The sequence below is a fragment of the Eucyclogobius newberryi genome, unplaced genomic scaffold, assembly GCF_026437365.1.
Source record: "Eucyclogobius newberryi isolate DKJ021-1_F unplaced genomic scaffold, fEucNew1.0.hap1 SCAF_1, whole genome shotgun sequence".
Lineage (NCBI taxonomy): Eukaryota > Metazoa > Chordata > Actinopteri > Gobiiformes > Gobiidae > Eucyclogobius > Eucyclogobius newberryi.
The window spans coordinates 29,723,234-29,738,775 of record NW_027315723.1 but is presented as its reverse complement, the minus strand read 5'-3'; the positions used below and the strand labels follow the sequence as shown (position 1 = coordinate 29,738,775).

Here is a 15,542-nt window from a genome sequence, read left to right as displayed (position 1 = left end):
GAGGTCGATATTTGATGTAAAGCATCCAAATCCTATGTTTAACAAATGGAACATTGACAACTGTGCATTATTCTGCAGAAAGAGTGTACACAGCTGTAACAATACATGCATAAAATAAAAGTACTGACATCTTAAGTCATGTAAACATCAGTAGCCTAAACTTGGGTATCTTCTAGTTCAGGAGAGCTTATCTGTCATGATTCAGAATCATTTGTATATTTTACCAACATCTAATACTTCCATAACAACCTAATTCAGTTTTCTTTTAATTAACAGCTTGCAGCGTAAAATGCCAAGGTTTGGTTCGTGGCTTTATAAATGGTTATTCAGCCTAAGATGTATTGTCTTCATTTAGTTTGAAGGGCCCAGTGTGAAATGGCATTTGTGCCGTCAGACCGATGTTGGGAGTTGTCAGTAAGTCGTTTGTTTATGAGGAGTGTGAACATTCATTCAGACCCTGTTATTGAGTTACATCTACCAAACGTGCCTCAATGAATTTAAATCACTGCTAATAAAACATCTGATATGTTTTCCCTTTCAGGTGGGGAGAGGTCCAGGCGGGCCTAACACTACATTTTCCAATACTGACATCTTGGATTAATTGAGTGCCATGGCAACGCAGGGCAACACTGCAGAAGGGGGAAAGGACGAAGAATTCAACGACATCATTAAGTGGAGATCTGGTACGTTCATTCAGAACTGATAACTTTAATTCAATAACTAACGTGGATCATTGTAGCTCTTCTCCAGCAATAGTGAGTCAGTTGTGATCTAGAGGAGACACAAGGTTCTGGACTCATCTTTAGTGACAATACCACAGCACTATTATAATGCTTCTCAAGTCTTGAAATGCAGCTATGGCTTTAAAACAGATGATAATCCACAGAGACTCCTCATTTTTGTCTGCGTCGCTGCTGCGGGATGCTTTTGTTACACTTGCGTATCAGCAGTCGGTGTGAAAGGAAACTCTGATCTAGCCAGAAATCCTGTTGTGCATGGTTAACCTCAGTTCCCATGGTGGCAACAGACAGGTCCGGGGCAGAGCACGCAACAAAGGCGCAGCGAGAACAGGAGATGGTTCGGTTGTAACGCGCCGCCTCGGAGGAAATGAAAGTAACAGTGAAGGTGGCCAATGGCGGTGCAGGCGGTGAAAGGCAAGAATGCAGGGATGGCTTTATACAGTGAAGGCCACACCCAGGCGAGCTTTCTCAGCGGATCATTGCATAGGTTAATCTTTTGTAGACCGCACTCGCACACGCAGCAAGTCTTCAGCTATGAAAACTCTAATCAGTTCAAGATTAGTTTAGGTGCACACTGTATTTTAGCCAGTCAAATGCTTAGGCTTGTGTTGTACTTATATTTTTGGGCATTTGCGCGTGTTCCAAACGCGTTATTATAGGGAAATTTGTCGGTGTTTGGGTATTACGCGTTGGTTAAGCGCTCCATATGCCGTCGCTCCCTGCACAACCACCTAAAATGCCACAGAGACCTGGCAGAGTCTGTGGCATTCCACCGCGCAGACGGAGTTTGCAATTTAACGGCGCTCGTATCCAAAACCGCAATCCTGCTCGAGCGCACTTCACGATCAAGTTCAAATAGCCGAAAATCAGGATTTTTATGTATATTATGTAGATTATTATGGCAAACTCATAACGATAGAGTGCATAAGGGTGTGAGTCGTTAAGTATTGTAATTATGTCAAATATTTAGACTAAACGATCGCCTAAAGAAGTTGTTTTTGTTGTTTTATGGGGGAAAAAAGAACAAGACACACAGAAGTGGAATTCATTTTTTTTTTTTTATTAACAGATTATTTTATTATTTTCACATTTATGTCGAGTGTAGGGTTTTGACTTAAATTAATATATTAATATATATTTTTGCACTTTATTAGAGAAAATGTGCTTGTAAATGTTATAAGATTTTTTGCTCATGATTTTTTTTTGTTTTGTCAAATAAAAACACAAAATTTAAAAATAATAAAAAGAGGCTCGGAAAATGAACATGATAGAAGATTAGTTGACTTTTTTTCTCCGAACGCTCTTCTGATTTCTGTGGTGCTTGGTTGCAAACAGGTGAAGCAGGTGGGAGTTTGTTTTCTCAGCTGTCAGACACATCGACAGACGCTTTAAAGAACTCGCTCTTGTGCTCTAAACCTTTACAACAGCGTGGGCCAGTAAAACGACTCTTGGTTTGTAGCGTCTTACTTATAGAAACCACTGAATAAATATCCCAATCTGCCTCGACACTGTTTTAGAATTTGTCTACACATTAGTAGCTATAAACAAAGTAAGTGAGGAGGTTTGTCCACTGCTGCTGCTGCTGGACTGTTCAAAGACCCTCGTATCTGCAGGGATCGGGGGCGCAATGCGACTCCACAATCCATTGCAAAGGATTAAACATGGGTAATAATGTGCGTGTTATACAGCCAATTATAAAAGATCAATTCAATGTGAAATATAGAAAATGTTATTGTTACGATTATCTGTCACAAACATTGAAATTCTTTTGTCTGGAGTAGGTATGTCAAGATTATTAGGTTATAATTTTATAATCGCAAGAACCAGAAAATAATAATAATTATGACAATTTTATTATACAATTGTATTTATATTAATTCGTTTTCTGCCTGTTTTTGTCACATTTAACTTTATTTAGTATTTTTAAAAAGTAAATTTTCGTAAAACCGTTCACAAACCTGAGGAACAGTAACAGTAACTATGGGAATGATTAAAAAAAAAAGATTTTCACTGTTGATTAGTCACAGTCTGAATAATTGTGAATACCGACGATAAATCGTGATGTTTTTTTTCTCACAGTAATTATACAATTATACATTTTTTATGTGACATCTCTAGTCTAGATTTATGAAATCTAACTTCCTGAATTAAAAAATAAAGATATTCTCACATAAACGGCAAGATAAAAAAGTATTTGTACATATTGTTTGGGTTTTTTGGAGAATAGATTGAACAGAAATTACTCATTGTTACTGCCTCCGATTCTCACGGTTTGAATTTTTTAGTTCTCATTGCGTAAGACTGACATTAAAGGCCTTATTGCTCTTGAAATATTATACGTAATCCAATGTAATGTTTTCGCTCTGTTGATCTAACGCGGGGGCTTCAGTGTCCGGGATGTTTCTCTGGTCACTCTCCTGAAAGTGTCAAATATACAGTTGATGTGACTTTTCCATTCTGCGGCATCACAGGCAACACCAACCAGCGTTTGGTTTAGAGCTAACCTTAGAACGGTATAACCTTATCCCGTCTGCCCCGCCCCTCCCCCTGTTCACCTATTCAAGAGCCGAGACAAGTGTGAAAGGTCAGATATCACCCACCTTATTTTGGCTGTTGTTTAACCGCTATGACCCATTTTCTCACGTTTATTTGTCACTCGAGAGCCTCACGTATGTTTTGGTTACCCAACCTAAGCTTTGCGATCCATTTACCCATTCTTTATGTACTTACCGTGCGGCTTTTCTTACCTTTTGTTGTGCATTTTTGTTGGATTTTCTGCGTTTATGTTGCATTTAAGAAAAAAAGGTGTTTCTTCAGCGAGGAATGCACCTGGCGTGGTTTGATTTATGTCACCGAACTCGCTCAGCTACTTGTGACAAATCTGTTATTTCTTGGTGTTTGCATTGTAGCACGGTGAACATAATTACAGTTGCAGTCTGGAACTTTTGTACACCTTATAATCTGTCTTTGTGAAGAGTAAGAACAAAGATCATTCTTGTTTGAGATAAAATATGCTTTTGGATTATATTCTCACGTGTAAAAACGTGCTTAAATCTAATGTGTTTGAAGATTATGTTTGATATAGGCCAAATATATAAGTGCTGACTGCTGCTTTTATGGGTGCTCTGTAGGCCAGTATCAGTCAAAAGTGTCTATAGCTTGTTCTGTCTGATACAACAGCGAAATGTAGCTCAAATAAAGTGGATTGACAGTGTTGACTAAAGACTAAAAAGCTATCTAAATTCACTAATAAATGTAGCTCGTGTCAGCAGAAAACGTCTTCCTCGCTCCGTGGAGATCTGCTATCTGCACCAAAACGGCTGTCGTTCCACCACTTACTCAGGCGTATTATTAAACTATTAAAAGCTCGATTCGTAAAAGCAATTGCATTAAAATGGGTGTGCTTTGGGTGTCCCGCCTGGAGAACAAAAGGCAAACTTTCAGAAGTGACTATCTAAGGGTTAACCAGTTTGGAGGTGTGTTAAATACTTGTAATTGTGTCACACCGGGGCAGAGAAACACATGCACATGATTGACTTGTCACTTTCCTTTTGTGTTCTCATTGTTTCTGCTACAGCTGCAATGGTTAGACGGGGGTCGTTTTGAACACAGTTAATAATCAAACCCTTACGCAATTCAGTCCAATACGGGCTGCTTTTTGTACTCTTTCCACGTGCAGAACGCCGAGTTACTGTACAACCACTGTCATTCCTCACCAGCCACTCAGAAGCCACCCCTTATAATTATTCAACCTTTTACTTATACTGACTAAACGAAAGCCACCCTTCCTTGTGCAATCATAATGACGACGTTGTTTGTTTTGGAGCTTCCTTGACTTCATGCCACCCTTATGTTCTCATGAATGGAGCAACAGCACGCCTCCTATGGGAATGCTGCTTGTGTTGTGCAGTTATAAATATCCAATAGGCCCTTTACTCGCCATAGCTCGCGCCGGCATCTCGGAAAGTGGGTGGAAAATAGTAGCTGCAACTTTAGGGAATGGAAACTGTGGCTCCGAAACGTCACCCTTGGGTGGAGTTGACTGTGGGACCCATTGCTTCAGCCTCGTACGAGTGTTTCTTTCAACGTGACTCCACTCCACCCATTCAACATGGCATTTAAACTGACGGATTGGGTCGAAAATGATCTGCCTCGTATGCTCTGGAGGTGGTTTGCAGCAAATGAGCGCGCTCCGTCTTCATCTCGGCCCAACACAGTTGCCTACCACTGTGAGACCTGCTCATTAGAACTACAAATCCCCGTTGGCAAATCTTACCTTCTGACCTCTCGCATGACAGGATTTACCACAACAAAAAATAGGCTGAGGCCCAGACACAGTGCAGATTAACTCTTTAAAGCTGGAGGGGCACTTGAAAATCCATGCTTCTCATAGCGGAGGGCACTATATATAAAAGTGAGCATACCTACAGGGGCCCAGAAGAACCGTTTTCCGTCCGTCAAATCGTAGATGTGCGTGATGGTTCCATGTTGTTTGCACACTAGTTTTTACTTTTGTTTGGTGGAGTAACATTTAATACATTTAGAAAGGACTGCAATGAATAATTATATATATTTTTCATAGTTTTGGCCGGGGTCGACTTATACTTATTATATCTATATTATATTTATACTTGGATACTTATACTTTTACTTATACTCCGGAGCGACTTATATGTGATATTATTTGTTAGTTTCACACTTACAACCTTATTTTATACTCCAGCGTGACTTTTATATGTTTTTTTCTTCTCTATTTGGCTGGTGTGACTTATACTCCGGTGCGACTTATAGTCCGGAAAATACGGTACATATTTTATTGAACTATAACATAACTAAATTATAATTTTACGTTTTGTTCATTGTAAACCGCAAAATGGATCCAAAACAAACAAGGTAATAATAGAAAAGGGTCCAATTACTTCCTGTTCACGACTGCAGAGATAAGCTCCGCCTCCTCCGTGACATTTCCCTGTAACAAGCAGCAGATTGTCATTTACATGTTTTTATTTTTCGTAAATTGGCTGCGTGGCATTTTAGAATCCTGCACGTGTCACTCTGGATCTTCTTTTTCTTCTTATTTTTTGTAAGGACACAGATGAAAAACAACCATTTCAATTTCAAATCATGCAGCCGTATCAAAGCCGTAGTAGATCATAATCGGTCCAACAAATTGCTGTATTGGTGAATGAATGAATGAATGAATGAAAGAAAGAGTTTTTAAAGGATATGGGATGATCTTGTAGTTTAGCCTTTTTGGTTGTCAGAAAGGCGGGACTATCTTTTGGTCCAGTTTGGTTGATGTGGATCTGGAAAGTCCCTCTTGGTCCACTGCCTGTAACTGGCCTCACCCCGACTCCACTTCATTCGTCTCAGTGACTCTTAATGCAGCTGTTGTGACTATGTTGTCTTTTAATAAAACACTCATTATTCATCTTAAACTTTCCCCTGACCCGATCTTTGTTCCACTTTGTTTGTCATTAGTTCAGTCTACGATTCGTGGAATTGGAAAACCTATGCTGACTGTCAGTTCTGTCACTATTCACACTTTGTTGTTGTTTTTGTCTTGTCAGGGTGGTCCTTCTCACCACCTGAGCCTCCCACAACCAAAAAACCCGCTTGCACCTCTTCCACTTCCTCATTTACCCTTTCTCTACATCAATCCTCTGTTTCTTCCACTTCCTGTGTACATTTGTTTCGTCTTTTCATTCCGTGCGTAAAACTGTTCTAAGATGAATAAAAGTAGATGGCGGTCCTGGCACAAACGTAGCTTTTTAAGGAAGAAAGGAAAACACGGGCCGGAGCAGAATTTAGGTAAGTGCGTAAGAAGCTACTGCACTGACGTAAAGTGCACCGCAGTAACTATAGTTCGGCTACTAATACTTTGAAGTCATGACAAGTTATCAGTGTGCTTTATTCCTGCTTTCTTCTTCAAGATTATTATGATTATTACATTCGACTTTATTGTTACGTAGAAGTTAAACAGAATGCAGTTTTAGCATCTAACCAGAAGTGCTGAAGGCAACTCGGTAGTACATGTAACGATATACAGTGTGCATTTTAGAACAACCACAGTGAAGTGCCAAAGTGTTTGATATAAAAAGTGATCCAGCCTCAAGTCCACTGTTCTTGACAAGTTACTTTGGTGAAATGTTAAAAGAATCCAGTCTTCTATATGTAAAATCTTTTCTAATATATTTACTATTTCTGCACTTTTCTGTCTTAAATGTGGAGTGTGAGCAATGTGGTTGTAAATGACTGTATATGACTGTGCAGCGGGGGTCTTCAATCTTACCCCCGAAGAGCTACTTTCACAAAACTAAAATGCTTAGTGGTCGCAAGAAATGAGGTCAATACAACAGTGACAACTTGGGGTACAGTTCTGAAACATGAACTATTATCCATTAAGTAGTGCACATGTTTGACATCTAAAATGTACATTTGCAATAATAATAATAATAATAATAATAATAATAATAATAATAATAATAATAATAATAATAATAATAATAATAATAATAATAATAATAATAATAATAATAATAATAATAATAATAATAATAATAATAATAATAATAATAATAATAATAATAATAATAATAATAAACAGGTGGATTTAACCAAACGCAGTCAATCTAAAATGTGACCCTGCCCATGAAAATTTTTATATTTGTTTATCTTTTTTTTTGTTGCTAAATTGTCCCTCCTTTCCATAAAGTGCCTGAGGCAGGTTGGACTACACATTTCACTGAGACATAGTTAACCTGATTATATTTTAGATTTTTCTAAACGATATGTTGATTTCCCCCCAGTTTGACACTTTTGGTGACGTTTATATTGTTACTTCCTGGTTGTACATGAGCAGCAGATGTAAGAGGTAGAGGTATATTCTAACTGTTACCTAGCAACCATACTGTAAACAAGGGTCAAAATCCTCATAACTCAGTTATGATTAACCTATAACTGTCTGAAAATTGTGTCTACCGTATTGCGTGTAACTGTCCCTGCAGCTCAAACCTCCCCAACACAGTCCTGCCACACAAACACAACTTTGTATTGGTGATCGTGCTGACAAATATATTTTACATATATTTTATGACAATTTGGGTAAGGTCAGGGTTAGATTAAGGAACAGTTCATTTGGTAAGTCCCATGTTTTCTCTATTATTTAATAATACAAAAACATTAAATTAAATGTTTTTAAAGGGATGAACATAAAACACAGAACACCACAGAACACAATATGACCAGAGAACAATTTGTCTGACGTTTGCGACCATGTCAGTCCAGTCCTTGATTGTTGGTGAGGTTTTTGTCATCCATTCCTTTGTGATGGCCTTTTTTCCTGCCTCCAAAATATGTTCCAACGGTATCCATGTATTGTGTCCATGGCAGGAGTTTTGAGGCCCAAGTACATCGTTCTAAAACAGTCTGCAGTGCATAGTTAATTTCAGCTCAATATTTTTGAGCAACAGGACAGTCCCAGAACACGAGATAGAGGTTTGCCTCTTGGCTGACAAAGTTACTCCAATAGTTAGCATTTCCTTGTGATTAATGGGCAATTTGACATGTCGTTATTGTAGAAAAAGATTCAATTGTAGATATCTGGACACTCCACTGGGACATACACACATTTTCCAACTTTTCACCTGTTAAAGTAAGATTACCTTCTCTTTCCCGTTTGTTTTAAAGTATTTAGTGGAGCAGCTGTTCAAATTACAGAACCAAGTGCTACTTGTTATAATTTTCAACTTTTATTTTACATTTTTTCTTTATAAACTAGAGCTTGACCAATGCAAAACTACTACGATAAATATTTACCACAGGAACTCCTGCACCAAACAAAGTACTAATATGCACTAAACATTAGAGGATCACCCTGATTACTCCCATGTTGTGTCTATGCGTTTGCGTGGCTGATTGTATGTAATCTGTTGACGTTCCTGGCATTCCCGCCGATGCACGCTGTGATGGTACAGAACAGTGGTCTGTGTGTTTGCCCCCCTGTCCCACCATGCGTTATGACTCAACACAGTTTGGCCCCGTCCCACACCGCTATGGCCCCCTGCTTTACCCCCTCACTGTCCCACCTCCCCAGTGCACTCCTGCATTCCTCTCATCTCCACTCTCACTGACTCGGCAGAGACTGAGCAGAGACACCAAACCACTTGTCCTGGTCCTACCGAGTCCGGCGAGGGGATCCTTTTTTTTTTTCTTTTTTTTTTTAAAGGGGTTGTGTTGAGGACGTTTACCTGTAAAGATGGCAGAGGATGGGTCTAAACTCGCAGGTCAGTGGACAGGTGGGGTTTGTGAGGTGTTGTAAAACAGGTGTGAGGCAATTGTGACGCAGCGAAACCTCTTTTCTTTGTGTTGTTAACAAGAAATTGAGCTCATGAAACGGAGATGTTTGCAGTTTCTATCTACCGTATACTTGTAACTACATGCCCATCATTCAAAATTGATAGTTAATCAACGTTAATGTGAATTCATTGAAAAACATTAACTGTTTAAGTTCGATCTTTAAGTTCAATCTTCTGAATACATTTTCTAAATCGTTTGTTTGAGAAAACATTTGAGGAAAATGGTCCTTTTACTGTATAAAGTTGACTCAATATATGGATTAATTGGTCATAGCAAGAATAGCAGTTGTGGCAGGTAGTTGTATCACCTCAATTAATATGAACCTTTAAGAGTTGAATTACTGTTTTGCATTTGGAGTATTATTTTAAAGTATTATATAGTAGGTGACTGGCCTTTTTATTACCTCTATACATCTATGATTAATCAATGTATTGGTGAATAAAAGTGATAATCCTACTTCCTCCACCTTTGCACATTGTTTATTTGTAGAGTGTAGCTCCTTGAGCCCACTGTACAATAGGCAGTGCACAACAGTGTTGACCCTCACAGTTTTGCTCCCCTCTAATTAAACCATTACACACAACCTCTCTCACTAAAGGTGTGTTTGCCAGGCTGCTAAGTGGGGATCTGGGATAATCTTCATGGACGTTGCGAGTGTTTTGCTAACAAATTCGCAAATGTTGGTGGGTGAAGAGCGTCAACAAGGCTACTCCGGCTGGGACAGGCTCAGACAAGTGACCGCTGTGGGGAGGACGGAGGAATGCATGGGAAGTTATAGGAATTCTATGCATTCCTTTTTAACTACAAAGTACACGTGTTTGCAAATGAGTTAAAGTGACCAAATATTGATGTAATAGCGTAGCGGAAGGAGAAAGTTTGTTTAGTGAGTTCAAGGTGGTCACGGTTTGATTGAAATTCGAGTCATTGGTTTACATGTTAGCGCTGTGTGTAGTGTTCTGCACCTAAAGGCCAGACAGCTGAGCCTCAGTCAAGGACAGGTTCACCTTAGTAAATGCTTTGAGTGATGGAAACATTTGTAATAAAAAGACATCGTCTGAAAAGTGTAACATCGACTGTTTTATTCACTTGGCCAAGGGAACCATGTTAACAGTCGTAGATGCAAAAATGTTCGTAGATATAATCAATGCTGGAGATTTTTGCTAATGGAGTTGATCTATTTAGAGGGAGTGGATATGATTGATCGTCTTCTGATCAGAGCCGTTCTTCTGAAGATTTCTCATCTTCTTAAGTTTATGTTTATCATATAACATTTAACAATTTTGTATGGAAGTCGGTTCACTTCAATCGCTAACTACAATTTCATGCACGCCAGGGAAACCGAATAACTTTCCCTTTCCAATTAAACTTATTGCCCTGCATGTAGACTGGCACAACAGGGGCCTGACTGGTTCTTTAGAGAAGAGGGACAAAAATCAGATCAATTGCGCACTCTGCGTAGGGCTGCAACGATTAATCGAATATTAAAAAAATAATCATAGTTGTATTTTTAGTCGCAGTCATTTTCAAGACAATACAGACTCTAAAACACATACAAAAAGAAAGACAGCGGCATTTTTGAATCAATATGTCAAAAAAGACTTGTTGACTAATGGAAGCAATAATCCCGGTCAAAAAAAAGTCTAGTGTTAGTCTCAGTCCTAAATCAGTGTTATTATGTAAACGTAGTGACTGAACTGAACTGATTGAAAGGCTGAAATTAACATAATGTCCAGTGTCAGTACTAGTTATCTCAAGTATTTTTCATAATTATTTGGTTGTGGTGATGATTATCAAAGTCATGAAGCAGCAATTATAGCTAGCCATTTATTAATACTGTATTATTTGTTAGATATTGAGATTGTGGTGCCACAGAAGATGGCCTAGTGACTAGGCTAAATATAAGCATCAGAACACAAAAGTAATGCAGTAGCAGCGATAATTGTAGTGGAACATAAACTTATCCATTAAGTAGTATACATAAAACAATTGTATAGACTTAAAGTTGTTTTTTGTCCTCTATTTTTAGTCTGATATTGTTTTGCTTGAGAAGCTCTTTGATCTGTGTCATTGATAAAAATAGATTTCAGGAAATATCACTGGTCCACTTTATGACATGTCGGTGGTTGTTGTAGGCGCTCGGTGGTGCGTCTAAACTTTGTAAATATCTGTATTTGTTGTAGCTCTGACCTCATGTTTACTGTGTGATGCTGCCGTGGTAACCCTCAGTTCTGTTTGGTTTTCACTTGAGCGCCTCCCTCCTTTTCCCACCGGACCTGCTGCGGTCACAAACTCTTCACCTGTAGAAGAGGCACACGCAGAGGCCACGGCTGTTTATTTAATATGAGAGTCTGTTATGTGTTACCAGCTGACTGTGACGGATACACCACTTGTGATTTCTCTTCACTTTTCTTACACTGTTTTAGAAGTTTATTTGATTTCTGCAGATTGTAAACAAACCAGGAAGATATATTTATAGTCAGCCAAATGTGAACTTTTGTGCTCTATGTGGCAAATTGAGAAGGTTTGAAATGAAGATGGCTGGATGAAAGAATGCGTCTCTAAAATTACAGCTCATGGAGGGTGTTCCTCTGGTGAAGAGATGATTGCTGGAGCAAACTGCTATGACAAGCAGTCACTTCTCTACTTACTAGGCCAGGCAAGTTTATTTGTAGAGCACAAATTATACACAGTGTTTCAAAGTGTTTTACTTATGTATCCAATATAAAATGAGCAATGTAAACCGTAAAACATAAAAATCCTTTAATTTACAATGTTCTTTATGTCAGCCAACACATTTACAGTTCATTTGCTTATGTTAGGCAAGTGAAAGTGACTTTATGGACTGAATAAATACATTAGATGACATAAATAACCTTTGGCGTTATAATGATAGCTTATAAACAGGTTATTAAAACTTACCTAAAGTCAACATCCTATTCCTAATCTCATAATGTCTATTTATTGAGCTGTGAGAGCACACCGGTGGGATTGCTTCCTGATGTAATCATAACTTCCTGTTTGGTTTTGGAGGAAGTGTCTCTTTGCACTTTAACAGTACTTGACCTTGTCCTTAAATATCATCCACATCCCTCCGGCTGGGCTGGTCATTAAATGAGTCAAAGTTCTACTATTTGTTTTGCCTTGAAACGTGGTGCAGTTAAGTCAGTGTAGTATCTGTATATGTAGTATATGTAATATAAGGCCAAGTCACCCACGATGTTTCTTGTAGATTATGGGTCATAAAGTACCAGAAGATTGTACATATGTAAATATTGTGTGTGTAACATGAAGCTAGCTCTGTTTATAGTATTGACTAGTAGTAAAAGGCACGTGTTCGGTGTACCACAGTCTGTCAGTCTGTTTACATTCGAGATGTGTTTTTATCCTGCTCATATAAATGTCAGCTTAAGTGAGACTTTAACATGTTTGAGGTTTTTAAGGCTGTTACATGATCTGTGAAGCTTGCAAAATGTTTGAAACCAAATGCATTCATCTAAAAACATTGTTGTATAACCATATAATTCTTTTGAGACTTTTAAATGGCCAAAAATCACGACTAAAACTGGAATTGAAACTAATCAAGTATCGATTGAAAAACACACTCAAATCTCAACCTTCTGTGAACAGTTTCAGAATGATTTTTTGATGTTTTATAAAGAAAGTCTATTGCCTTAAACCTTGAGCTAAAAAAAAGAGCATGTTCATTATCAGTATCATGTTCAAAATCAGTATCAAGAATCAAGTCTATATATATACATTATTTAGTACTGATATTTCGGTATCATGACAACACTAGTCTTTAATGAAATGTATACTTTTAAATGTACATACAGTTCTGGCTCCACAAATGTCAAGCTAATTTTGGTTGAAATAATACAGATGAAAACATACTGCAGGTTAATTTCACGATTCTAAAAATTCAAGCTTGATTTCGATACTTAGGAATATTCTGGATTCTTGATACTGATTTCGAAACCACAGTGGTAAGTAAATATGCTTTTTTCTTTTAGGTAAAGGTTTTAGACAATAGACTGTAATTTTCAACACTAAATAATGGTACTTTCTTTATTAAACAAAGTGGTTGTATTCTATTTCTGATAAAGATAATTTAAAAAACGTTTGTCAAAGGGATTATTTCCGTGTTGTTACTTTCTCAAAATTGAGTATCTAGTTTTGATTCTAGTTTTAGTATCAATGAGTATCTGATTGTTGATACTTTTGACAACTCTTTTGGCAAGTGAACACGTGTAGCGCTAATGCTAATACAATCCGTGTTTAGCTGAGGGACTCACAGCTGTGCCAAAGCTTTGATCCGTCCGTGGGACATTCCTGGCTGGACCGAGCAGGAGCAGCCCTCGTCAGGTGGAGGGCGGTGGGAGGGGTCCGGGGGGAGTGTCCTAGATGAATTGGGTGCATTGTGCTGTGGAGGTGGAAAGGTTCAGAGCCCAGAGACCTGAGCCCACTGGGAGCCTCTGAGGCCTCAGGGGGCCGTCACAGGGTGTCAAACGAGTCCGAAGCATGAGGGAAATTTATGTGCTGAAGTTACTCCGCTGTCGGCTCTCTGTAATGATTTCTTGCCTCTAAACTAGGGTTGTCAAGTATCAAAAATGAGATACTAATCAATACTTGAACTACTTTTGAAACTAGATACACTCAATGTATAATCTATTCTAGTTGAAACAAGGAGCGTTTAAAAAAAAAATTGGGTGTCGTGTATCGAGCTTTTTCCTTTGTATCAAAGTTGAGTTGGAAAGTTTAGTATTGTGACAAAACCACTCTAAACTATTTTAACACTAGTATTACAATTGTAGAAAAAGATTCAGTTATTTTCAATCACGAATGAGGGATTGCACCGACACATTCTTCTTACAAATATATAGTTTTGGCTTATTTGCATTACATAAAGCTGGATCAGAATTTGCACATCTTTATCCTGCGAAAACATACATATTTATTTTTCTCTTATAATAACTATTGTCAATATTTTGATCTAAAAAACTAAATTGCTTCTGAATTTCAAATTTTAAATTGCAAAAAATCTTTGTTTATTTGTTAGGAACTATGTGCAAAAAACACCTTAACAATAGAGAAAAGGCGTAGCACCGGAAAGCTACTTTCTGTCCAGAGACCCTAGTTAGGGCCTTAAAAAAAATCATTCTTTACTGTATTTGTAAATTGTCTAGGCTATATTCTACTTAAATTTAACATATAGATAAATCTTGATGGTCATATTCTTTCAAAGCAACCCTCACTTAGCTTTTGCACAGTATTCTTGTCTCTTCTCGCCTTCAAACCCTACTCCGGCCTCCCTCTTGCAGTACATTCTTGTTTTTTTGACCCATCTCAGCCTTCCCGCGGCTGCACTCGCACTCACCACGTACATACAAAACAACAAGGCCGACTACTCGTGCCAGTCATCATAACCCCTGACCTGTTGTTCACTTCATGGGGCTTTACACTGCAGTTAGTTGGATGACGGTGGCAGTTCTATTCCATCCCTACTGACCGCCAGAGGCAGTGCTTAAGCGCTGAATGAATCCCCTTTGCACATTCGTATGGTTTGTTTTACGCCCACGCACACAGGTTTCGCACTCTCCTCGGGACAGATGTTTTGCCTGCCCTTTGACCTCAGGTGAACGATGACTGCATGATGCGGTGATAACTGTAAAAGAAAGGACACAAATCAGCTTAGATAATATGTCTCGCAAAATTTACAAAATGGACCAAGAATTGTGTTATTCTTGTGTTATTGTCTTGCAAAAATGTAGATAAAATAATACCGCCTGTAAAGAAGTTGAGGTTGATTTAATCTTATTCCTTTAAACTACCAGTCTTCGCTTGTAGATTACTTTAATATTACCCTTTTGTGAATGATTCTTTTATGATTCTTTCAACTTCTCTGTGTATGTGGTACTGTCAGCAATGCGGCCAATTATGTCCCTGTAAAAGATTTACCTCCTGAGGTTATGATTCACATGGGTTTATTGAATGTACAATACAAACCTGTTTGCAAACCTTTCACTTGGGACCACATTTAGCTTTTTGAGCACCTGCAGATCAATGACATGACTAAACCAATACGTAACAGGGTTTAAAACAAAAAAAAGTAATTCTAAATGAGGACTACTAACATGAGACAGAAAAAAATATAGACGTGAGAACCAGGTGAGTCCAGCGTACCACAATTTGAGAACCATTGCTACATAATAATACCTACAGTTTATATTTTGCTTTTAATCATGCCAAAAACGATTGGGTCCAATAAAGGTCTTTCCTGGACTGCAATGATCCGCAGCAGGTTGTAAAGCACTTCAAGGCAGCTCTGTCTGTGCCTGAAAAACAATGAAACCTTATTGCAGAGCCGGCCGCGTTGGTAGAGCATAAAGCAAGAGCTGAGTGAAGGCTTGAGTGGGTAGAGAATGTGAAATATGTATACGAGTCAAT

At 38.3% G+C, this 15,542-nt stretch overlaps 1 protein-coding gene across 1 annotated transcript in view; it reads left to right on the top strand.

Moving 5' to 3' along the window:
- Positions 1 to 535: 535 nt before the first annotated feature.
- utrn (utrophin) overlaps positions 536 to 15,542 on the top strand; it is a 182,737-nt gene continuing 167,730 nt past the window's right edge. The window contains exon 1 of the mRNA XM_072442911.1: positions 536 to 683. Within this exon, the coding sequence (XP_072299012.1) occupies positions 611 to 683 (73 nt within the window). The 5' untranslated portion in view covers positions 536 to 610. The remainder of the gene's footprint in view (positions 684 to 15,542) is intronic.